This window comes from Dipteris shenzhenensis, chromosome 19 (genome assembly GCF_047967505.1).
Source record: "Dipteris shenzhenensis isolate YYH24624 ecotype China chromosome 19, Dip_SZ_1.0, whole genome shotgun sequence".
In the NCBI taxonomy this organism is placed as follows: Eukaryota; Viridiplantae; Streptophyta; class Polypodiopsida; order Gleicheniales; family Dipteridaceae; genus Dipteris; species Dipteris shenzhenensis.
In genome coordinates, this window is record NC_141614.1 from 50,242,685 (window position 1) to 50,269,606 (window position 26,922).

Below are 26,922 nucleotides of genomic sequence, written 5' to 3' on the forward strand. Positions count from 1 at the left end.
AGACCCAGAGTGATCATCTAGAAGCGAAAACCACCCGCTCCTTCCCAAAAAGGGGCACGCAGCCTGTGAGACCATCAATGCTTTGTCTTGTGCCATTTCGAATGGGAATGGGACTCAGTGGTCCTCAGTGGGTACCTTGCCGAGACTTTCTGGGGGGGAAGATTTTGTAATATATACCAAGATGCATTAGAGGTTGGAGAGAGGGTTATCCATAATACATGGGTACATGTGGATGTGCACAAATTGGTCAGAGACTTGCACATATGGAGTCGTCCATGACCCACATAGATGGAGGAGTGCATGGTCTTCTCCGCTCACACCTCCAGACACATGTTCCAATCATTGGCATGGATGAGCATGCTGGTTATATGTGGATCAGACTCAGGAGTCCATCATTCATGGATGTATATATTGCAGTCTGCTACTTTCTTTCACAGACATCAGATTATGCCAAGACAACCTTTGGGAGAGACAGGTTTTCCGTTCGTGGCACTCTATGAGGATATCCAGATGTACATGCAAAAGGGATAGGTCCTATTCATGGGGGACAGTAAACTGGTTCTGTTGCATGTTTGCTCGAGAGGTGTTAAAGATCATGACCTTGGTCTTGCCAAGGTTGACCTCCAAATCATGGGATAAACAAAAAGCATGCAGTGCATCCAGGTGTTGATGGAGCCCCTCGGGTGTGGGCGACGAGTGCCACATCATCTGCATAAAGAAGAATCCTGGTGATGATCCCGGCAAGTGAGCAACCGGTCCCTCCTCAAGCTCATCGATGTAGAGGCCAAACAGGGTCGGTGATAAGGGACAACCCTGTTTGACCCCTATGGTACTCAAGATCTCATCTATCCAACGTGCGCCTGTCCAAACTCGGCCTGAGACTCTCATACAGTGCCATGACTGCCCAGATGATCTCCTGATCAAATCCCAGTGTCTGTAGGCGTGTGATGAGACGAGCTCGAGGTACTGTGTCAAAGGCTTTGCAGAAATCCACAAAGCAGCAATATACCCTCTCCTTCCGTGATCTGGCCTCCTCAATGACACTCCTGAGTGTGAGTATGTGATCCATAGTCCCATGGTCTCGCCTGAAACTGGCGTGACCCTCTGCTTTGAGCCCTCTCATCTCTGCGAACAGGTTGACCAATGCATCCAATACAGCTGCATAGATCTTGGACATCACATGTCCAATCATGATAGTCCTATAGTTACTCGGGTCCATGGGATCCCCTACCTTGTGGATGGGGGTGATGGTGTTGAGTGTCCAAGTGTGGGGGAAGCCAAGGCAAATACCGTAATTGAATAGCTTTGCTAGGATCGGGGCTAATGTGTCGATCCCATATGCGATAAACTCAGTGCATAGCCCCTTGTGATCCTTAGCTCGGCCATTGTGCAGTTTCAACATCGCATCTTCGACTCCCCCTCTAGAGAGAGAGAGAGAGAGAGAGAGCAAACTAGCCACAAGACTGAACTGGAGAGACTTGCACAAGGATCTTAGGAGAAAACCCCTCCACTGCTACGGGAAAACCTCAACTCCGAAGTGGACTAGTTGCTGTACACTGAGATGAAAAAAATGGGGGAGAGGGGCCCTATGTATAGGGTCCCCCCCTTGCCCTAGGAAACTAACTAGGAGGAGGGGGGTTGGCCAACTGAATAGGCCAACCCAGGACGGGTCTTTGGCCGACCTATAGGTCGGTGGTAGTGGCCAGGGTTGGGCACCTGACTGACCCACCAACCAAGGCGCCACCTAGGTGCCATGAAGGCAGCCTGGTGGCAGCCATGGATAGGCCCCATAAGTGGGCAAAATGACCCTGCATCCTCCCGGCAGCAACCACGACAGTCTCAATAGTTGTCCTAGCCTGGTACGGACATAGAGGCGGGTGAGAACAGCCCCACATCCCTTCGTACACCTGTCCACATAGTTGAGCACTGAGCAGCCCCATAGCTCTCAGAGCATGATCAATGAGTTCTTTCAGTCGGACCACATGGATGCCCGCTCTACAGGTCTCAGACATAATCGTGACCTAGAGCCAGTGACACGACAGCGTAGGCAGAGGGTTGATGCACATATTACAGTTGGGGACATTCCCTCCATGTTCAGAGTGGGAGCGGTGTGACTATCACCCTTGTCAGACATAGAGCTGTGACGAGGAGACAGTGTAGGACTGCATCTGCAGGGGACTGACAACACTCCACATCTGATTTCATGCTATTGCTCTCTCGTACCTGACGAGGAGAGGGGCCACATTGTCCCTTGAGCACACGTCATTGTATATTATGACAATAGTTGATGATGATGATGCTATAGATGATTATTATTATTATTGTTATCGTTCTGATGTGACTAGGATACAGCTTTTCTGCTTTTGTATGGGTATGGATGCTCATATGAATGAAGCCCTAAGAGTCTATGCAAATGGTGGTATCCCTTGTATTTGTGTTGACAAAGGGGTTAGTTTGGATATGTTACTTTTACTTTTAGCTCTATACGTTAATGGAAAAGATCACGATTCACAAATACTCTAAATGAGAAAGTGTGAGCCACTAATCTAAGGGGGGAGATTGTCGGTATCACCATCCTCTTTCTATGCTTTTGTTCCTTTCAAATGATCAAGTGGTGCTTTGAAGAATAGGGTTATTCATTTATGGTTTTATTTGATGATGAGAGTCTTCTTGAAGATATCGAACTTCTCTTTCGAAAGGATTTTTGTAAAGAGGTGCACCACATTATTCTCACTAGGGTCATGTTTCTATCCTCCGTGGGCTGTAGTATATAATGATAATAATACCAACAGGTTCCATCATCATATCTATTGAGCTTGAGCTTTGTCCCAAGCAGTGTTGCTCCTGTTTAATGCCAAAGAGGAATGGAGTGGCCCCAATGAAGGGAAAACTCGACTGTAAAGATATTTTTCACGTAAGTAATCACACAAACAAATGAGCTCCTCTCTCACATGCAATATAACATCAAAATGAAAATAGAGACAGTTTCTTCCCAGTACTAAAAAGACGACATCTCCGATTATGATCAAGACGACTTCACAATAGACTCGAGTAAAATTATATCATCAGCTCAACCCTACGGGGTTTGTTGCTGGTAACAAAATTATTGACTCAATCCAAGGACCCTACAGACACCGACATAGCCCATATACTGCAGTGCCTGAGGAAGTCGGTTGCCGCCTTGGATCATCTCCACTGAACTAGAAGCTACTCACTGCCATAGCCCATGTACTGCAGTGCCTGAGGAAGTTGGTTGCCGCCTTGGATCATCTCCACTCAACTAGAAGCTACTCACTGCCAACCTGAGATGACCACATGTACGCCATGCACTGGCTGGCCTCCAAAGCTTGCATGGTCCAATCAGACTGTTACCACCACCTTATGATCACGTGAACGTCTCATACGACCAGCCAGCCAACAATAGGTCGACCCCTTGAGAAGGAGTCTCCAACACCCAAATCTATCATCTTCAAATGAATTGGATAGATCAGTTCAACGAATAGTATATTATGAACATATGGGATGGGGAGAACCAAAGCTGTCCTGTCTTGAAGCACTTGAAGACCATTCTCCTTGGGATATTATTTGGGAAGTGTTTAACGAAAATTTTGCATGGATCTTTTGACACCAAGCGAGGCTTTTGGATTCTCTACATTTCCAGGCATATGGAAATGAAGGGTTGTGGGTTTGAAGCACTCTAATCAACGTGGATAAAATTTTCAGATTGTGGGTCCATGTCATTACTTCCGCCAATAGGAATACTCAAAGTATTGACCATGCCCTGTGGTTTCGTTGATACAGTTTCCCTTGCTGTAATCTGGTTGATGCAACCAATGGCTTTTCATAATAGTTTTTTTTGTATACGGAGAATTCTTTCTGTTTTTTTGGTTGAATTTGAACAGTAATGTAACAATCCTGAACTTCCGATTTTGTCTATGAGTACAAGCTGATTCGACCTTGTGACCAGGTATGGAGTGATTGCTTGCCAAATGGATTATCTTTTTATTGATGGAGTTGCAGTGCTTAGTCTTGGCTATGCTATGACTCTTAGTTATCCTGAGGATACTCTCGGAAAGGTTGGCCTTTTGACTTATCTGATTTACTAGGATCACATTCACAAAATTTGAACATGCAAGTATGAAAGCAAAACTATTAAGCAATTTTCTGTACTCTAAAATACATTTGTTTTAAATTGTAGGAAAGGCCCACTTCAAGTCTCTTTGGCCCAATAAATGTGGCCTCTGTTTTTGGCGTATGGTCAATAAATCTGATTTTCCTAATCGGGGCTGTCATCTTCATGCAAGGGCAACCGGACTATGTCAAATGGCCAGCAAAGTAAGGATGTTGTTGGGGGTTTTCAATAGGTCATTTATGCAATTTTAGCTATCAATCTTCCAACATTGGGCAATGTTTGTATCTTGTAGGTACTCCCATGGTGCAAGCTGGTGGACACTTGGGGATAATTGGGAATCAACTGTGCTGTTTTTTACGATGTATTTTCAATTCATAACTTCTGCTTTTGTATTCACGTTTGGATCGACATTTCGAAAAAGTATATGGCATAATTGGGTTATTTTGGTAAGATATCAATCCAAGCTCATTAGAAAAGACTTCAAAAAGAAATCAATCTAAGTTCATTAGAAAAGATATAAATGCAAGTTCATTAGAAAAGACTTCAAAATTTACATTTTCTTCAAATGTTGAGCTTCCTTGCTAGGCAAGCAAAACTATGTGTCTCTGTCTTCTAAATATAAATACTTTGGTTCTATCATAATCTTTTTTGTCTTTTTAAAATTACAAAAGCAAGTGAGTGAAGTAAATTTAGCTTGGTCTAGATTTTCTGATGCAATTATCCTACCTTTCAATAATTTTCGTGAGTGACGTACTTTTAGCTTGGTCTAGTTTTTCTGATGCAATTATCATACCTTTAAAATTACTTGAAAACATCAGTTTGATACAGGGATAGCTTTAGAGGGAGCATGAAGGCTGAATGAGCTCGAATGTGCCTGAGAGCTTGAGAGCTTGTGAATGTATAGGCTTGGAAGCCAGCCTATGCTTTTACAGAATTCTAGCTTTTCGCATAAAGCTTGGTGGTGCTTTAACTGAAATAAGATGGCTTTACTGAAACACAAGCTTTCTTTAAAAACTAGGCGCTCCACTAATTGTAGCTTCTTTTCACATGTGGGACCCTCTTTAAAGCTGGTTGCCCCATTTCAAATGGCATTCCCCCTTAAAACGTGGGTGAATTTACCACTCTCTAGACCTACATCACAAATAAAGCAATTCCAACACATTTCATCTATTATTTGTTAGCCAATGCATGCATACTTGTGTCCTTGACTAATCCTACTCTAGTTTATTTCTTGGGTACTATTCCGTGACATGCCCTTTGCTTCTAAATAGTTGTCCCCAACTGAAAAGCCTCTTTTTATAGTTACAGTATTTGTGGATACTTTGAGATTAATTTTGCATCCACCCACTTGACATCCAATGCCGAACTCTTGAACTTTACAAGGTACCTTTGGGTGACCTTGCCTTAGGCTCTTTCTTATCTGTATGATAGAAAATTTGCTTAGGTTTGGAGGATCTTCTCCATCTCTTCCACCTTTGGTGGCTCTTCCAAAATTGGCTCTATAGGCCTAGGTCCTTGGCACATCTTCAGAAGACTCACATGAAAAGCATAGTAAATCTTCCAATGCTTGGGCAACTCTATTTGGTATGCAACTTCGTTGATTGCCTCAATGATCCAAAAAGGTCCATAATACCTAGTGGAAAGCTTTGGATACACCTTCTCTTTGCCCTTCATCTTTGGAGCCTTCCTTTCTCGAATTGGAGTAACACCCAATCTCCTTTTCAGAAATTCAATCCTCTTCTATGATTGTCCACAACCTTCTTATGCTTTTCTCTAACGTATGTCAAGACAGATGAGTAGGTGCATGACATATTCACAAAGTCATTGAGTGTAGAGGATCACCTAGCCATAAACCACTTTCGAAAGGTGCTTTTGCTGTGGAGCTATGAATGGTGTCGCTGTAAGCAAACTCCACTAATGGAAGATACTTCTCCCATTCTAATTCCACATAGCATTTCAAAAGATCTAACATTGTTGAAGTTGCAATTTTACTTTGGCCATCGATCTTAGGGTGAAAAGAAGGTGAAAATTCTAACTTGGTCTCCATATTATCCAACAATCCTCTCCAGGATAGGGACTGTGTCACTTACTATTCCATGATGCTTGAAGATCTATGCCAAGAATACTCTTGCCGTGTGGTCTGCTTTAATAGTTATGCAATGTGCCTATTTGTTGAATCTATCAATGATAGTCCATATACCATCATTCCCCTGTTTAGACCTAGTTGGATCAAAGACAAAATCCATAACTATGCTTTCCCATGGTGCCTGGGGCACTAGAAGAGGCATTAAAAGTATGGGTGTTTTTTTTCTTTCATATTTTACCTTTTGACAAATAAGGCATTTTGCCACAAACTTATGGATATCCTTTTGCATACCTAGCCATAAGAAATATCTTTCCAATGCTTGAGTGGTTGAAGTAATTCCTTGTGATCCGCATAAGGAGGTGCATGAGACTCCATTACTTTCATCCTCATATTCTTGTTGACACATAAATGGTCATCTTTCATAAGATATCTTTCCTTGAGAGAATACAAGCGGGAGGATTGTCCTTCTTGCAGGTTCTTCATGATCCCTCTGTGAGTCTCTAATAATAAGAATAAAGATCCAAGAAACTTCGTACTTTATGGAGTGTTTTGAGTTCAGGCCATTCTTGGATGGCTTTGACTTTTAGTAGGATCCATCTGCACACCCTCTTTAGAAATCATATGCCCTAGATAATGGATCTTATTGAGAAAGAAAGCACTCTTTTTCCCATTGATATAGATCTTGTTATCATGCAATTTCCGAAACACTATGGCTAAGCGTTTCTTGTGCTCTTCTTCCAACTTTGAGAATACAAGGCTATCATCGAAGAAGGTACTTGTGAGATGCCGATGGGGTCTAAAAATCTGATCCATCATCTGATTGAAGTTGGATGGAGCATTTGTAAGACCAAGGGGCATTTGTTGGTATTGCGATAATTCTTTCTATCTTAAATGGTGCATTGCCCTACCAGCTAGATTTAGATTTAGATGCTCGTTTGGGAGAGACTAAAATGAAATTGTTTAGACTTCACAAGCCGTTGTAGCTTGAGTGAAGAGATTTGGACTACTTTTTGATTAGCCTTCTCCTTTAGTGCTAGCCTTCGTCATGGCTGAGTTTGCCTTGCCCTTCACCTCCAGAGTGCCGATAGAAACTCAGTACGAAGACTTTGTATAAATGGATGCTTAAGTATGTGTGGGTGTGTGGATTTGTATGTGTGAGAGCATACTTTTATACTATGGTCTACACCCACTATTGTTCGCTGATGGCGTCAGTGGGGATGTCATAGTAGCTAGTCCCTACTATGTGTGATGGAGTTTATGGTTTTCAATCTTATGAGTGACTATCGTGAGATTGAAACTGCACTATGTTGTGTTTTTAGAGGATGAGTTTGTGAATGTTCCTGGATTCATCTAGGTATATGCTTCTGCCGTATTAGCGGACATGCAAATTTCACCTTGTGAAGTTTTCGTCCAAGTTGTGGCCTGCTAGTATTGCGATAATTCTTTCTATCTTAAATGGTGCATTGCCCTACCAGCTAGATTTAGATTTAGATGCTCTTTTGGGAGAGACTAAAATGAAATCGTTTAGATTTCACAAGCCGTTGTAGCTTGAGTGACGAGATTTGGACTACTTTTTGATTAGCCTTCTCCTTTAGTGCTAGCCTTCATCATGGCTGAGTTTGCCCTTCACCTCCGGAGTGCCGACAGAAACTCAATACGAAGACTTTGTAAAAATGGATGCTCAAGTATGTGTGGGTGTGTGGATTTGTATGTGTGAGAGCATACTTTTATACTATGGTCTACACCCACTGTTGGGCGTTGATGACGTCAGTGGGAATGTCACAGTAGCTAGTCCCTACTATGCATGATGGAGTTTATGGTTTTCAATCTTATGAGTGACTATCATGAGATTGAAACTGCACTATGTTTTGTTTTTAGAGAATGAGTTTGGGAATGTTCCTGGATTCATCTAGGTATATGCTTCTGCTGTATTAGCGGACATGTAAATTTCACCTTGTGAAGTTTTCGTCCAAGTTGTGGCCTGCTGGTATTGCGATAATTCTTTCTATCTTAAATGGTGCGTTGCCCTACCAGCTAAATTTAGATTTAGATGCTCGTTTGGGAGAGACTAAAATGAAATCGTTTAGACTTCACAAGCCGTTGTAGCTTGAGTGAAGAGATTTGGACTACTTTTTGATTAGCCTTCTCTTTTAGTGCTAGCCTTCGTCATGGCTGAGTTTGCCCTTCACCTCCGGAGTGCCGATAGAAACTCAGTACGAAGACTTTGTATAAATGGATGCTCAAGTATGTGTGGGTGTGTGGATTTTTTATACCAATACTCTCTCTCTATATATATGTGTAGCATGACCCCTCTATGACGGGTTATTAAAGTCACTCTCTGCTGGGTCTCAAGGTTGGGATTCTTCGGTTCCTTTAAGTTCAAGGAATAAAATTTCAGGTTTTAATTTTCAAATCTTTTCATTTGAATGCTTTTTGCAAAATTTTCAAGTCGGATCTTTAGCATTGCCTTTATTTTTTGTAACATTGCATCTCTCTCTTTCTCTCTCTCTCTCAATCTGAAAGTTCACAAATCTGAATGTTTGTATGCTTACAAATTTTCAAACCATATCCCAATGAAGTCCTAACAGTGCCTTTATTTGGAAAAAAAAATTATGACGTCAGTGGGGATGTCATAGCAGCGAGTCCCTACTATGCGTGATGGAGTTTATGGTTTTCAATCTTATGAGTGACTATCGTGAGATTGAAACTGCACTATGTTGTGTTTTTAGAGGATGAGTTTGGGAATGTTCTTGGATTCATCTAGGTATATGCTTCTGCCGTATTAGCGGACATGCAAATTTCACCTTGTGAAGTTTTTGTCCAAGTTGCGGCCTGCTGGTATTGCGATAATTCTTTCTATCTTAAATGGTGTGTTGCCCTACCGGCTAGATTTAGATTTAGATGCTTGTTTAGGAGAGACTAAAATGAAATCGTTTAGACTTCACAAGCCGTTGTAGCTTGAGTGAAGAGATTTGGACTACTTTTTGATTAGCCTTCTCCTTTAGTGCTAGCCTTCATCATGGCTGAGTTTGCCCTTCACCTCCGTAGTGTCGATAGAAACTCAGTACGAAGACTTTGTATACGTGGATGCTCAAGTATGTGTGGGTGTGTGGATTTGTATGTGTGAGATCATACTTTTATACTATGGTCTACACCCATTGTTGGGTGCTGATGATGTCAGTGGGGGTGTCATAGTAGCTAGTCCCTACTATGCGTGATGGAGTTTATGGTTTTCAATCTTATGAGTGACTATCGTGAGATTGAAACTGCACTATGTTGTGTTTTTAGAGGATGAGTTTGGGAATGTTCCTGGATTCATCTAGGTATATATATATTTATATATATCCAAAAGTGGTCCGAAAAGTTGTTTATGTATGTCTTGGGATTTATACATGTTTGATGATACCTCACTTTTTACATCTATCATGCTAAATTCTAAGGATCCCTCCAACACATCATCTATGCACGGAATAGGGAAACAAAATTTTATGGTTATTTTGTTAAGAGCTATGTAGCCCACACACACGTGAAATGACCCGTCCTTTTTCTAAACTAGTAACACAGGTGAACAAAAAGGTGAAGAACTGGGTCTAATGAGCCCTTTAGAAAGGAGATCTTGTACTTGAGTCACAATTTCTTCTCTCTTGACTGTGCTCATCCTGTAAGGTAGATGGTTTGGAGGTTTACTCCTTGGTATGAGCTCGATGGTGTGATCCTCTGGATGCTCTAGTGGTAATTCTTTTGGAATGGTCTATGAGAAACAAACTTGAAAGACTCCAAAAACTGAAAATGTTCCTTGTTCAACGGTCTCAATTTGGTTTTTGCATCATTTTCCTTATCTTTGATAAATATCATAGATGGAGTTTTGTTCTTGTTTTGGTATACAAAAAACAAAAGACTTCATTGATTTTGGAAGTGAAGCATTTGATACAACAGGAATACTCCTGAGAATCAAAAGTTGTACTTCCTTTCTATAAAACCAAGGAATTCCTAAGACTACATCACGATGCTTTACTTGAGAGAGAAATCTTCTTGAACCCCATAACCCTAGATGTGAATCAATCCTAAACTTCCCAATGATGGAACATGATATTTACTTGGGAGTCTAGTGCTCTTCTCAACTCTTCTGTTTTATTCCCTATTCTCACTAAAAAATGAAGCTATTTGTAGCTCCTTGGTCAAACAGTATCAAAACATTCTGATCTCTTACTTTGCCCCAAAATAGGCAAAGTTATTTTGCCTTTGGATTGGCCACTCTCCCCAGTACATCAAGGACTCCACTTGCCAAAGTCTTTTGATGGCTCTTGTGGCTTTTTATGCTCCCTTAAGCCCGTACACTTTTCAAGCACCGGGCAGCCATATGCCCCTCTTTTCCACATGGAAACACTTATTTTCCTTATGAAAGGTCTCAGTCTACTCTGATTTTTGATTTTCCATTGGTTTCTTAGTATGGAACTCTCTTCTTTCAATCTGAGGGGGTACAAAATATTCATAATGGCTACCATTGCTTTAAAAATTCATGACTTTCGTGATACTAATGCTTCCACCTCCATTCAAAGATCAATATCTTTATTTTGGCATGGAAAATTGACATGCTAGAAAAGCCATAGAATCTTAAACTTGAACATTTGCGTTACTCACATATTCGTTAAAGTAAGGCTTAAAATATTTGTGTAAACTTGCTAACTCTACGTACCTAACCCAAAGTTCCGTGTAACCCATTCCAACCTCTAACCTATCGTGGATTGACGGGGAGGGAATGAAGGGCGACAGTAGCAATGGATTGGCCTGAACCAATAAGCTCCACTTTGCTAGCTATTGCTCACAAAATGCTTCCAACCATTTTTTCCAACAATAGTCTATGCTTACAATCGTATTACAGCTATGAAACATGTTCTAAACTGTTGCTTTGCTTTGTGTGATGGGAATGTGTAAGGAGGGGTGGCCATTTGAAACATGTTCAAGACTTTTTCTTTCCTCTCCATCTTCTTCTTTGTGATGGGAATGCATGTGGAGTGGCCATACGTAGGCCTGGAGGAAGGAGAATGGATGCATTCATAAAAAACAGATTTTAAATTAAAAGGCTTGATGATATCTTGGACAGATTGGAAGGGTCAGCCATTTTCAGTCGCATAGATCTCAAGAGTGGGTATCGTCAGATACGCATTTGTCCAGAGGATGTGTCCAAGACAGCCTTTAGAACTAGCTTTGGGTTGTATGAGTTCTTAGTTATGCCATTTGGGCTTACAAATGCTCCTACCACTTTAATCAAATGATGGACAGAATCTTCCGTGAGCATAGGGCTTTTGTGGGCACTTTCTTCGATGACATGATAAAGATGAGGCAGAGTACTAGAAGCATCTGGCAATTGTGTTTGTAGAACTAAGCAAGCATATGCTGGTTGTAAATGCAAAGAAAAGTGAATTCTTTATGCCTGAGATTCACGTTCTAGGGCACATTATCTCTAAGGATGGAGTGTGTATGGATCCTACGAAGATTGAAGCGATTTGCAGCCGGCCACAGCTTAAGAATTTGCATTAAGTACAAAGCTTTTTGGGCGTATGCTCGTACTACAGGCAATTTATACGCCATTTTGCTGAAATTGCTTCACCACTCTGTGCTATGCAGAAGAAGGGAGCATTTTTCGTGTGGACTGAAAAATAAATTTTTATTTTATAGCTTTCTATTGGATTAATTTCCTTTTTGTAGAACTGCATTTTTGCCCTCGGGTCTTGCCATAGTTTTTGTAGCATATTTTGTTCAATATTCCATTGATGGGATCATACTTGTATCTGTCCAATGGTGATCCTCAAGGCATGTGAGACTCCTCTATCCTCAAGATACCGGGGTTTGATAATGAATCTCTCCTCCAATACTCTCAGGAAGTGGTCACAATAGCATTGGGTTTTGGTGGGGGAACTTGGTCCCCATCCCAAGTCCGAGATGTATGGAGATGGAGGAGATCTAACCATATGATACGATTAATGTCATCTCTTGTCCATCTTAAAGTTGTGTTTGGCAAACCATGTGGATACACCTGCATAACATGTGTCTACTTGTAACCTCAATTACAGCAAACAACTCTCTCTCTTCCCCCTAGCACACTAGGGCCTAGGACAAATTGTAGGGCTGGACCCCCCCAAAGGTCTTTATTCATTGAAAAGTCTTTATTTCTGAGTACAGAGAGTTCAGCGTAGAGCTGTTGTTACCAAAATTCAAAACGTGAATAGTTTTACAAGAGCTCAAGGATCATTCATTTGGCAACATGCCACTTGTTAAAACAATTATCTAAATTTTAGCTACATGCCACAAAGGGCAAAGCTCTAGAGTCTTCATAGCCCCTTGGTCACATGGACACCTCTTGGCTGCGCATAGAGCTCCAAAGCGCTTGGGTTATCAACCCCGCTTGGTACTTGCAATAATAAACTAAAGCGCACAACCATGGCACCCATTAAAGGTTAGCGCCTTGCATGCAAATAATGATATGTGGACTAATCCTAGTCACGGTGGCGTCCCCACCAAGCAAACATGTGAACAAAACATAAAACTAATTCTTAGTTGACCGAGGTCAACCCTCTTGGTCGTAATTAAGGGGCTTGACCATCAGTCAAAGTGCCTTAATTATGGCCAAGTCTCTCCAACCAAAGTTGGTGCACCTTGGTTAACAAGGTCAACCCTCTTGGCATGAGCCAAGTTTCGTTGACCGAAGTTGTACTCTCTGACCGAAGTCAGCGCTTTGGTTCCTTGGTTAGCCGCGGTTAACCATCTTGGCTGAAGCCAAATCTTCCTAATTGGAGTTAGGCTCACAAAACTGAGGTTAGGTATCTTTGACCTAAGTCAATATTTTGACGAAATAAATGTAACTCTTTGAACATAATTAAATCAATGAAGAACTAAATAATTATGATCAATAGATGGTCAACTTGAACTTTGACTTTGGAGTATTTACAGCTTGGTGACATCCCCTCAGCTTCTTTTCAGTTGACCTCAACTGAAATGCTTCCTTGTAAATATCCAAAAGCTGTGGATAAGTAGACAACATGTCTTCATCCATCCACTTGGCATCCAATGCCGAATAATTATTGAATTTTACAAGATACCTGTAAAATTCCTTGCCGAGAGGGCCTTTGAGTACAGTATGGTACACAATCTGCTCTGGTTTAAGGCCTTCCTCCAGCTCATCCACTTCTGGTGGATCCTCTGCTACTGGCTTTATAGGCTCTAGCTCATGAAATTTCTTTAGAAGACTCACCTGAAAGGCATTGTGAATCCTCCAATGCTCTGGTAGTGCCAATCTGTATGCAACCTTATTAATTTCTTCTGTAACCCTGAAAGGGCCATAATATCTAAGAGATAACTTTGCATACACCTTTCATTTGCCCTTTAACTTGCGGAGCCTAGCCTTCTCGAACTTTAAAAGCACCCAATCCCCTTCCTTGAGATCTAACTATCGGAGCCTAGCCTTCTCGAACTTTAAAAGCACCCAATCTCCTTCCTTGAGATCTAACTATCTCCTATGCTTATCTATAGCTCTTTTATGCGTTTCTTGAGACCTTTCATTTGCTGTTCGGACTTGGCTGAAAGCTGTTTGGAGGTCTCTAACAAACTGATCAACTGCAAATATTTCATCTTTTGGTCTTCAGGATAGGTGGTAGAATCACCTTTCCATAGATAACCTCAAAGGGGGCTTTCCCTGTGGAGTTGTGAACTATGTTTTTGTAAGCAAACTCCACCAATGGTAGGTATTTTTCCCAGTCTGAACCTTGGTCACCCACGTAGTATTTGAGCATATCCAACGCTGTAGAATTTGCTACCTCACTTTGACCATCTGTTTGGGGATGGAAGGAAAAAGAAAAATTCAGATTTGTCCCCTTATTATCAAATAAAGCTCTCCAGAATAGACTGGTCATTTTGGGATCTCGATCACTGACAATGGACTTAGGCATACCATGGTGCTTAAAGATCTAGCCATGAAAAGCTTAGCCATATGATTTGCCTTTATGGTTTTGCGAACCGGAATGAAATGAGCTTGCTTGCTGAATCTATCAATGATAGTCCGGATCCCATCATTCCCTGACTTCAATCTTGGCAAATAAAAAATGAAGTCCATTGCAATACTTTCCCACGGTGCTTGAGAAACGGGAAGAGGCATAAGTAGGCCAGGTGCCTTCCGTCTGTCATATTTAACCTTCTGACAGGTAAGGTATTCTATGACAAACTGGTGATATCTTTCTGCATGCTTGGCCAAAAGAAATACCTCTCTATTGCTTGAGTTGTTGCTGTGATTCCTCTATGTCCCACGTATAGGGAGGTGCATGGCATTCCTCCAAAATCTTTTTCCTCATCTCCTGGGTGATGCATAGGCAGTCATCTTTCATTAGATATCCATCTTTCAGGGAACAGTGACTGGTAAACTGCCCCTCTTGCACTTGCTGTAAAATATCACCAAAATCTGCATCATTAGCATATTGCTCCCTCATGTCTTCCAAATCCCGATGATAAGCAATAGTCACATTGTTTACCTGGGGTCTTTAGGACAAGGCATTTGCCACTCTGTTCCTAACTACCGGAGTATGGACAATCTGAAAATGATACATTGACAGCATGTTTTCCCATTTCATATGCTTCTTGGAGAGCTTTGTTTGAGTAAAGAAATATCTCAGACTTTGGTGATCTGTTTCAATTGTAAAGTCTGCACCCAAAAGATAATGCTTCCATGTATGGAGGGCATGAATTACAGCCAGTAACTCTTTCTCATAGATTCCCATATATCTCTTTGAATCCCGGAGTCTCCTGCTCTCATAGGCCACTACATGACCATTCTGATGCAATGCAACCCCAACACACTCCCCACAAGCATCACAATCCACATCAAATGGCTGATACAAATCTGGAACTATTAAAATTGGCTCTGTGGTCAGCTTCTCTTTGAGTGAGGTGAATGCTTTCTTTTGTGGAATTTCCCATCTGAAAGCTGCATTTTTCTTAGTAAGGTTGTGAAGTGGAGCGGCTATGTCCGCAAAATGCCTGATAAATCTTTTGTAGTAAGAACACATGCCTAGGAAACTACAGACTTCATGCACAGGTTTCAGCTCTGGCCATTCTTGAATGGCCTTGCTCAACTTCTCCGTCTTTATTCCTAGCCTTAGGGTTAAATTCTCTGGTATAAAGTTATCTTTAGCCCCGGGATCAAATAAAATCAGCGTTTGCTGGTATCTGATCTTGCCCCATGATAGCAGCAATTCTCGTTCCTCTGGGTTTGAAACACGACCCAATACATCAGGAATTCCTCCCCCCATTGGTTTGTGCGGTCCCCGTGGCTTCTTTGCCTCTTTTCCTTTCGTAGTTGAAGGCTTTTCTGGACACTGGGCAGCCACATGCCCCTCTTTGTCGCATTTGAAGCATTTACCCTCTTTTTTGAAAGTTTCAATCTATTCAGGGGTAAACTGTGCTCTTCCCTTATAGGGCTTTTGTGCTTGGTTTCCTCTGGGCTTCTGAGGCTGAAATCCCCTCTTCTGAGCCTTGGGAAATTCTCTTGTCTCGGACTTGGGGGTCGTTGGCTTTTTATCCCCCAGTATTCCTGCCTGTAGTGAAGGCAAAGTAGTAGGATCCTGCATATACAGAAGACTAGCCACATTGGCTGAATGCATAAGATCTGAAATATCTTTGATATCCTTCACTTGGGCCTGTATCTTTGGAGTGAGTCCTGCCCAATACTTCCTGAGTTGAGTCTTGTCTAAGACTTTCTTGAAAGGCGAAACCTGCAAATATGAGTCCCAAAATTTCTAATTATAAGACTGAACTGTATCTTCTGCATCCATATCATACTTTCCCAACCAAGGAGGACATGGTCGCGAAACTGCTTGGGAATGAACTATTTATAAAAGGCTTTCTTGAAGCCCTTCCATTTCTTGGGAGCTGTATAGTTAGCAGTTTGGGCTATCCACCATGCACTGGTTGTACCAGTCAAATGCAAACCAACCATATGAGATAAGTCCTAAACTCTATAGATAATGTCACAGTCTGAAAGGTGGCATCAATCTGTAGAGGTATAATGATGAACTCTACCTGTACTATCTCATGTAGGATTGAGGACTTTATCCGAATCATCCTGGACCCCATAGTCACCTGTAGCTACTAAAATCTCCTCCGCTTTGTCTTTGAGAGATCACTCCCCTAGAAGGGTATTGCTTGCATACATGGCCGTTGGCCGCACTAACATGTCGAAAAGCTAGTCCTTATTTGGTGGATCTTGGAAGTGTGCCTAGAAGTACTGTCTCTCTAGTTGGGCCAAAGCACTCCGACCCCGTGAGTCGTGCTTGGAGGGTATTGCATACATGGCAATTGGCCGCACTAACATGTCGAAAAGCTAGCCCTTCTTGGGTGGATCTTGGAAGTGTGCCTGGAAGTACTGTCTCTCTAGTTGGGCCAAAGCATTCCGACCCCGTGAGTCGCACTTGGGTTGTGTGAGTCATAGTGAAGATGGTCCTATGAAGACTGCTCCTAGGTATATGTAGGACTGCACTATCTCCACTGGCTCAACCCGGTAGGTGAAGCTGAATTGATGGATAAATCACTTGGAGCCCGAACTCTACCTTTGTCTGACTAATATATGCTCATCACACCCCAAATCAACGTCTCTTCTCTTGTAGTTTGTTGATCATGCGGGATTGCGGGACAGTGTCAAAGGCTTTCCGAAAGTCTACAAAGCATGTGTAGACTTTCTGGTGTCTGAACCTCGCCTCCTCAATGATAGCCCTTAGAGGTGAAGATGTGATCTAGAGTAGAATGCTGCCACCAGAATCGTGCTTGTTGTAGTGCCCGCTGTCCTCGAGCCTCTGCATGACTACTGAGCTCCCTCTCTAATACTGATCCATAAATCTTGGCCAAAGTGTGGCTAATTCCATGAGGGCGTGATAATTCCCAGTATTCGTAGGGTCCTCATCTGGTGGTGGTGCTCCAAGTACATGGGAAGCTGTGGCATACTGCCTAGTTGAACATCTATGCTACGATCGGAGCGAAGACCTCCTGCCCATGTGCAAAGTGCTCAATCCGTAGGCCCTCATGATTCTATGCTCTCGGATTGTGTAGCCGATGGAGTGCAGCCCGTACATTCTCTGTGGTGAACAAGTGGCAAGTACTGGGCTTGGGCATAGAGGACATATGCGGTGGTGCCTGCATAGGGACATCATAGAGAGAGCATGTATAAGTGTGCCACACATCTGGATCAATGATGGAAATAGGTGGCTTCCCCTTTGATAGATGCCTCCATCCAATGGTCGGATCTCCTCCTTGAAACGATGTGATAATCTCATCCATCTTGTGTGAGGAAGGCCCGTCTCTTATGGTGTGTCAATCGTCGGAATACCTGTTGTGCCTTTGATAGGGGCAATTGGCCAAGGGTTCGCTCCCCTGTAAGGTGGGTTGTCCCCTCTTTGCACTCATCATCGAACCAAGGGATTTGAGGCATCTTCCCATCTCGAGCTTATGTGGGTCCAGTCGTGGGGAAGGATCTGATAGCGGCATCCTGTATCACTGAAAAAAGGTTGTTAGAGGCATGGGCGAGGTCTATGTCAGTCTTTGGGTCTAGTTTTGAAGTCTCTAATTAGTGCTACCATCTCGATAAACAGCCCATTTTCCTTCCTTACGAGCCATTCTTTGTATGAGTCAAGTTCTTCTTGGGGGCGTTGTTAACTGACTTTGACTCCCCTGTTCCAGAAGCTGACTGGAAGAACTTCCTCTTGTTCTTCCCACTTGTTTTGAAAGTAGCAGTTCCCTTTGCACTGGCCATTGTATCATCATATATGCGTGTATAATTCATGGCCTCTTGCAAAGTGGTGCATTTATTGTTCTTGATTTGGAGTTTATAGGAATCCGGCAATCCATCCACAAAGAATCCCAATAAAGTCACAAGGTCCATCTTTGTAGCTTTGGCTTGCAAATCTCGAAACTTCTGGAGATTAAGTTCAAAGGTCAGATTCTGCTTGGACAAATCGATATTAAGTACTTGCAACTTGCCCCCGCCCTGCAAATGCCTCGCAACCCACACGCACCTTGATGTGACCTTGCGCAGACTTTGGTTTTGCATTGTCTTCTTTTGGGTAAGTTGTCTTCTATTCTTTGCTCGCCTCACAAACTAGCTTCTCTGGGTCTATTCTGGGAGGATCATGGCTATGGCGTCAATGGCAACACGTAGTTCACCATGGCTCAAAAGAGAATCATACAGAGGTTCTGAGATAGGAAACCTGAAAAGCCTGGTCAAGGCACAAGGAACAAATTGTGGGCGAGGAAAGCAATGGCACGGTATCAAAATGGCAATGGAAGACACTTTTGCAACATTTGCGAAGGGAGAAACAACCAAACGAAAGAAGACTCCTTGCAAAGCAGAAGCAGAAAGCACTTGCAGATGCACGTAGTCAATCATTGCCATCGAAGCAATGAACACGAGCTGTGGTGTCACGGTTGGTGGGAGTATTGGAGGCAATAGCATTAGGCCATTCAGGTGAATACCAATCTTGAGTCTTCACAAGCTTTAGCCTACACCCTAAAGTTCGTAGACTTTACCAATACCTTGGGAGATGCACTCCCAAGAGGCAATGCTCTCTAACTTGAGAAATGGCCTACAGAAAGTGAAAGGGGTGCACAACTTAGATTAACTAGCTACAAAGAGGGCGACATTAGCTATGTTGGTGTCCCTGAAACAAAGGAGAAATGGCTTGGGCGCACAATGTCGAAGATGTTGTCAATCAAAAGGAGAAACAGCGTGGGCGCACAATTTCTTGCCTTGAGCTGAGTTGGGGTGAGCTCCTTTGAAATCCACATTGTGGTTCCTCTCAGCTTGTTGGCTTGTCTTCCTTGTTGTCTTGTCTTGAAAGATTACTCTTGCCTATACCCCCTTTTAGTTGACAAAATCTCTCTCTTTTGGCCCCATTCAATCTTGGGAATTGTCTTCTTGAGATGTTCTATCTTTGTTTTTGTACTTACATTTTCTGGAGTCCAGCCCTCGGGCAACCCACCTATGCGTGTAATCTGATTATTTTCAGCATTTGTTTCTTACTCTTTTTACCTCGTCATAGACATCATACTTATTGGTCTTGTTATTCACCTTTGCTATGAGTTCCTGTTTCATAGACTTGAGTTGAGTATTAACTAATTCTTGTACGTTAGTCATAAGCTATGGCGTGGGTTCTGTTGTGTTGCATTGTTGTAGAACCTCTTGGATTACTTCCTCTTTGCCCTTGCTTGTCATTTCTGAAAGTCTTCTCTAGAGAGGCAGTGTGGAGCTTTGCATCTCTAAGCTCTCGTTGTAGTAAAAAGATATGCTCATGTGGATCAAATTAGGTCTGGAATTGGTGGTAGGTCAAGGCATAGGGGGATGTTGTTGAGGATATGGAAGCGTAGAAGGGAGTCTTGCTTGTTGGAGTCATAGCAAACAGTTTTGTTTTGGGGGACTCCATGTGGTGTCCTGCCTCTTTGCTAAGACGAAACCCCAAGCTGGGCCAAGGGTTCAATAGAGCTCGGGGTGTTTCGACATTGACTGGCCCTCGACTGCTGACTTGTTGTGGTGGTGCTCCCTTGACCGGGCTGCTGCTGCTACTGTTGGATCCAACCTTGAAGCTGCTGCTGCTGATGAAGGCCTGCACCTAGGGTTGCATCTTGGCTGTACGGAAAGGCTATGCACGGCAGCACGTTTGGGAGAGGCCATGCAACCAGTACAAAAGGGGCTACACGAGGTACACAGCTGTACGAGAGAGTCTACGTGAGGCTACGGGAGAGGCTATATGAGAGAGAGAGAGAGAGAGAGAGAGAGAGAGAGAGAGAGAAAGTCATATTAGCGTCTTTTGGAGACCTCACGGGTCTATGGGACAAAGTACAAAATGTCAAAAAGACTTACAATATCTGGATAAGCCAGAGGGTCGAGGAATGCACATGGCTTCTCAGCTAAATAATGTATCACACCGATACATACTAGGACTATAAAACTAATAGAAGTGGCCTTCATAAAATCAGTTTAAGATTGAGAGTCTTTAGGTTTAGATTTGAAATCTCTAATTAGTGTTGTTCCATCTCAATACACAGCCCATTTTCCAGCTTTACGTGCATCCTTCATTTTGGTGAGCTTGACACTCCTCTACTTGAGCTGAGTTAAGGTGAGTTCCTCAGAGATTCAAATCCTTGTGCCCTTCAAATTGTTTGTCTGTCAAAGAATCTTAATTCTTCCCACTCTCTCCTTGAAAAACACTTGTACTTGCATTCCTGTTTGGGAGACAGCTGATATCGTTATTATCCCACTCTACTTGTGGTATTTCCTTCTTGAGACATGCTATCCTCTCATCTGCTGTGTAATCTTCTTCTGCTGAGACTGAGAGAGAGAGAGAGAGAGAGAGAGAGAGAGAGAGAGAGAGATCATATGATATGATATGATTCTATTAAAGTCTGCATGAGACCCTTCGGGATCTATGGGACTGGTGATCACTGTTAACTAATAGTGAAGGACATCCAGTGAAAGTAGGTATTACAAAACTTGCTATGTAATGCACCTGTTGAGCTAGCTTGTGGCTAGCCTTAGTACCTTGTTATGGTGTTCTAAGACTTCTTTTATGTAGCTTCCTAGTTTTTTTGCTTGCTTCTTTAGCAGGCTTTTCAAGTTATTTCTGCTGTCCCCATAACTCTCTCTATTGTGTGTGCAAGCTCGGCAGTTTAGGAGTACATGCTACTCATTTTCTACCTCCCTTGAGGGGCAGATTTTGTAGATCCTTTCTTCTCTAGGGATTCTGGGGTCTTGTCCACCCACACTAGATCGGAACTAGTTCTAATTTTGCTTATTAGATGCCTTTCAAATATTGACCCCAAGGTAATTCTGCATCTTGTAGCTGTCCATTGAGTTAATGTCCTGCTTGTAAAACTGCATTTTCGACCCTGGGTTTTGCCATAACTTCAGTATCATTTTCTACGTCACTACCTCTCTGATTTCACATGCATCTTCTAGTATATCCGCAGCTATTATCCCCCATGTTTCCATCCACTTTATCCCCTCCCTATGCTAACTCGCGCTTTGCGTAGCTTCCATCGCATTGTATGGTGTCCTATTGGCATCCATCTTCACAACTTTGTTGAGATAAGCCATGACTTGACACATCACCTCCCCTTCTAGAGGTATCATACTTGTTTCAGCCAGTAGGATGGGGTAGGGTGTCTATGCTTTAACCCCTAGCTCCCCTATTACCACTATTAATCTACAGTGTTCTTTTACATGCAATGAAAAGAAATCTTTACAAAGCTTGCTATGTTGTGAGTACTTGTTTAGCTAACTTGTGTGCTAGCCCAAGGACTTAGTTGCGATGTTTTGATTAAATGCCTTTTGAACATTGATATATCCCTCAGGAGGTATTTGGGCATTTAAATACTATTCCATTGGATAAATTTCTTGTTTGTAAAACTGCATTTTTGCCCTTGGGTCTTGCCAGTTTTTTTAGCACTTTCTATGTTGCTAAATTCCTGATTTCACATGTATCTTCTGGTATATCAGCAGCCATTATGCCCCATGAATCCATCCATTTCCTTCCCTCAAGGTTCAATTCAGTGGTCTTTGTAGCCTCCATTGGTTTGTGTGGTATCGTACTTGCATCTGTGTCTCGAGCTTATTGAGGTAGACCACATATTAGCATAGTGCTTCCCCTATAAATGGCATCATACTAGCGTTAGCTAGTCTGATTGGGTAGGGTATCTGTCCTTTGACCCTAGTTCTCCTATGAGAAAGCATTTATATAGTGTCTCTATGTCATGGGGGCGTGACTTCTAGTGCATGCATGCTGGCCTGCATGTGGGTAGGACCCTGGGAAACAAGGGGTGAGGTCAAGGGTTGCTTGATGTGCCAGGACCCCTAGCATTTGTGTCTTGGGGCCAAATGTAAGGTCTAGGGCCAAGAGGGGCTCAAAGAACCTTAGAAATTGAAGTTTGTCATTGGTTTGGTCCCACTAGAAGGGGCAAGGGGAAAATGAGCTCTAAGTTGGTCATTTTGACCAACTAGGGCTTAGAGGCAAATTAAGCCCCTAGGGGCAAACTGAAGGCGTGGGCTGCCACGTGGCATGCCCATGCTTACCAAAAAGGAAAAGAAGCCTTTGGAACAATGTGGTGGAATGGTGACGGGAAAAAGAACCTCGTGAGAGTTTGATAGGCAGAGGATCGACGCATGGGGAAGAAATGGTGGCACCACAGAATTTCCACGATGGGCAGTCAGCAAATCGGCTCCCGTACGGATCCGTACACGAACCAGGCTGCCATACAGCCGTACGGACTGTACAGACAGTCCATACATTGAGAACGGGCGTTTAGTGAGCAGGCTGTACGTAATAAGGTAGCAGCTATTGCACGGGCTGTTCAAAGGAGTTTCTCTGCTGTAAAGCGTTTACTACAAGACCACACACTCCCCAGACATTACAAGTGCCCACTGACTCACTGGAATACCCAAACAATGGGTGAAGCATGACTGAACTGCCCATGGTGCTCAGAAGCACGAACAACCTCCGCAAACATTCATTGTGAACCATCCTGCCAAGCAAGTCTCTCTGAAAACACAGCCCAATGATCACCGGCAATCACATGAAAGCATGAGTGAGCCCTTTACCAGCCAGGAGCTCAACCAAGCTCCTTCATGAGCTAATGCCAAACATTCGTGAATCCCATGGGCGCCATGCCACGATGAGAACCTTCTCATTCAACCACTTTGACAGCAGCCCATTCATATGCGAATGTTTGGGTGGAAGCTCAACATTTCGCAGCCCATTTAAATGCAAGTGTTTGCACATGGATGCCTATGGTCACATGGGTGTGAGAGCAGAGCCCCGCAGGGCTAATGTTTGTGATATTGATGCCTACTGAGAGTGGGAAGAGCACTGAATGCAAGTGGGTTTGAATTCATTGTGTATCATATTGCAGGCTTTGGCTTGTAACATGTTCCGTGTAGGAATATGTCTTTGGTTTCTCTACACGGAACATGTCTTTGGTTTCTCTAGGAGATGGGTCACTTGCAGCTAGTGGTTGCTAGTCAGACGTTGCTAGTCAGACGGCACATCTTTGGTACAGCCTCATTGCTGAGCAGGCAGGGGTCGGGACCCCATGCTTGGAATGGGAAGTATCCCTGGAACCCCGAGAGGGATGGTACAAGTGTGACTGCCATAGTGTTTGCTGTATTGTGATGCTAGATCTCTTGTGGGAAACAAGTTATTGTATCATAATATGTGCGACCCATAGGGTGAGAGACTCTTGGTCATGGCAGTCCTGGACAGTGGAGAAAGCTCCTATATGCTTTCTCTCTCTGCTTTGAGTAGATGGATGACTAGTTGGGCACTAGTGACAACTATGGGGAACTGAGTGGCTGAGTGGGCTGCTAGTAACAGTTCTGCGCTATGTGCAAGCTTCTTGGACTAGGGATGGAGACCTACTACCAGGAGTAGTGAGAGCGGTGAACAGTAAGGGCTATGCAAGGTATGTAAGGAGTGTATCCTTTATGTAGCCTGGATTTCAAGGCCTCTCACTTAATTAAAGAAATACCGAAAGGGGCGCCAAGGTTTGGGGCCACTTTGACTTGGTGTAGGGGCATTCTAGCTCCCAATCTGTTGGTTATACTTTTGCTGAATTGTATATGTGACAGTGTTGACTGGTTACTTGTTAGTTTTACTGCCCTTTACTTTATTGAAGGCCGGTTTCACTCTATTCTTCCTGAGTAAGTTCTAGAGACACGGCTGCCTAGGCCGGACATCCATACAGGATCACTGTTTGCACGAGCATCGTGTATTAAAACTTTCTCATTTCCCAGTTCCATATGTGCACTTTCTTGCCACTTATTTTTGGAGGCTTTATAGAGCTTTAAAAATTACCCAAATTCCTCATACATTTCACTTGTAATTTTTTTCAAATTCCAGCCCTAGATATTTGTATATGGTGACCACTATTTATATATTAAAGTTCCAATTACTGTTGCTTTTGCCTTGGTTATGTTGACCTGCATGCCTGAGTGTTTGCAGAATTTGCCTAGTGCATTCATGTGTGCTTGCATGTCTCTCTTGTCTTTTGCAAAGAATACTACGCCATCTGCATAGATGAGCAATAGTAGGGCATACACTGCAACCTAGACTACTCCTTTGCTGTGTATTCCCATCCATTCTTCCAGTTCATCAATGAAAAGACCAAAAGAGAGTCGGCGAGAAGGGACAGCCTTGCTTGAACCCTATGCCGCTGCTTATGATGACCTTCTCTCTTGAGCATTATCCATCTACTAATGGCTGCGTTAACTTGGCCAACGCCCTCATATAGTCGGTATGTTTCTTCTTTGACTTCTCGAGGAATGTCGAGCATTTCTAGTCTTTCCCATAGCTTTTTGCATGGAACTGTGTCGAAGGCTTGCTTGAAGTCTACAAAGCATGAATATACAACCCCTCTCTTATTCTTCACTGCCTCCGTTGCCGCTCTTATGGCAACTAAATTATCCACCGTTGAGTGCTTGGAAGGGAACCTTGCCCATGTGTTGTTGATGTCATGTGAGAACTAGCATGATCTATGGGAGAGGGAACATAGTTACATATGCCTAGTCCATTGCAATTTGCAACTCTATGAGTAGCTGACAACTGCGAGTCTGTTTTTATTAGGGGAAATTCCAAGGCCTTGTCTAAGACCTTATCAAGTATTCCAGGAAACAAAATATTGGTGGGTGGATTAAGTGTATGTGGGGATCAGTGTTGCAAATAAGGTGCATGTAGTGCAATGATATGGCAGCCACTGTAAAAGGATTCTACAGTAAAGAAAATTAAAAAAAGCAACTAGGAAAAAATAAGAGAGTTTAAAATATATAGGTTTTAATGATGTTCTACAACTGTGTAAACAAGTAATGTACACTTGAGTCTTTCACTTCTTTATTGGACGAAATCACCCTTTTTGGCTTAATAAAAAAAAACGACAGAGAATGGAGTAGGATAGGAGACCTGAAATACAGGGAATAAAAGCACGAGTAAAAGATACGAGAAAATCATTGTGGATGTATGTTGGTGTTGATGTGAACTATGGGAAAAGGTTGAGTGAAATTGTGTGCGTGTGTGCATGCATGTGTTCTTTTCAAAGATGAGTGTTGGTGTAGTGGGACAATGCTTATGTACGTGGTTGTGTCTGCGTGGTGCAAGTAAGCGATTGGCTATCATTTGTATAGCATGTGTATTAATACACGACGAAAGCAATTAGGGGAATTTCTTTAATTTCCATTCAAGCAGTGACATTTTATTAACATTAAATTATTACAACAATATGTAATTTAATGGTTATCATTTGTATTGCATTTCAGGTTTGTTATGGATCTCTAATGATATTGATGTCATTTGTGCTGCTACTTCCAACAAGTGGCTTCACTAGCCTATGGCATGTGGCAAGTGAGCAATTCAATGCAGTCAATACTTCTTCGCCTGTTTGGGCTGCATACCAGGTCTCTCTCTCTCTCTCTCTCTCTCTCTTGCGCGCGCGCGCACGTACAACACACAACAAAGAGCACATAATTTGCAAAGTATGCATCAGAAAGGGAATGAGAGCAAGGTTCCACTGGATTCCCAAATGTACAAATACATTAGGAGCTCTCAAAACATGCAAGATTTAAAGACAAATAATATTGATATTTTCTTGATTTCACAAGGAAGGTAGGTGGAAGCTGTATGGGTATACTCCAAAAAAAAACATTTTTGACAGAGCTTCATGGAGCTGTAATATGTTTTCTTGTCATTTTATTATCTTTGACAGTCAAGGGAAAGGCATTTGGAATGTTAACATGTATTTATTTTTGGGGTTTTGGCACCTCCATAGGCCCTGCACTTTCTAATGCAGGGCAGGAACCGAGTGGACAGAACATTAGGGATAGATTCATCAGAGCTTCTTAACAAATTCTGCCGTCAAAGGACGTGCAATGCAAAAATTTCCAGACAAGCGATGGCATTAGCTCTCTTTTACAAAATGGGAAATGAACCGAATGTTGGCTTCTAGAAGACATGACTCTCTCAATGAGAACATCTCTTCTTCAAGAGATGGCTAGAAAAACATGCTGCTCAGGAGACATTGAGAATGAGTACCATACATATCTTCTATGCTAGAAATTTTAGGTAAATCAGGGAGGAATACGCAAGATAACAAGATTTCTCAGCTTTGAATGTGCATAGCCTCTTTTGTGAATAGCTGGAATGAGAGGAGTCTTCATGAAACCACACACTCACACACAAAGAAGAATGTGGATAGGGAAAGAGAGAGCATGCCACAAGATGACTAACTGTACACTACTTGTATTAAGCAAAGAAAAAACACATAACAGCATCACCCATTGCAAGTGTAAGGACTCTTAATTCCCTTTCGGAATCTTTTGGTTATTTTTCTCATTTCTCATATACAAATATTCACAAATGATATTGAGGTTGCTCCCTCACATAGTTGGATACGAAACTCACCCATTACAGTACGGGTGTTAAAAGGCATTTGAGGATGCCTCTTACCAGTAAGAGGCATCTTTCTAATTTAAGTTACTATGATTACTTTTGGTTGGATGGGTTGGTGGGATATGAAGGGGAGGTAGGGTATTTTTGTTGTGGTCTTATGCTTGATGCTCATCCATGTTCAGCCTCTCATTGTTCCCTCTTGATCTGAATGCCCTTCCTCTTTGCCAAATCAAGAATTTGTT

General features: G+C 42.6%; 1 protein-coding gene across 3 annotated transcripts in view; it reads left to right on the plus strand.

The window, feature by feature from the left end:
- Nucleotides 1-26,922, plus strand: part of LOC147890599 (uncharacterized) — a 55,585-nt gene that overhangs the window by 18,444 nt on the left and 10,219 nt on the right. For all 3 annotated transcript variants that reach the window (XM_087390558.1, XM_087390556.1, XM_087390557.1), the window contains exons 18-21: nucleotides 3,968-4,076; nucleotides 4,199-4,335; nucleotides 4,425-4,578; nucleotides 25,552-25,689. In XM_087390558.1, the coding sequence (XP_087246684.1) occupies nucleotides 3,968-4,076; nucleotides 4,199-4,335; nucleotides 4,425-4,578; nucleotides 25,552-25,689 (538 nt within the window). The remainder of the gene's footprint in view (nucleotides 1-3,967; nucleotides 4,077-4,198; nucleotides 4,336-4,424; nucleotides 4,579-25,551; nucleotides 25,690-26,922) is intronic.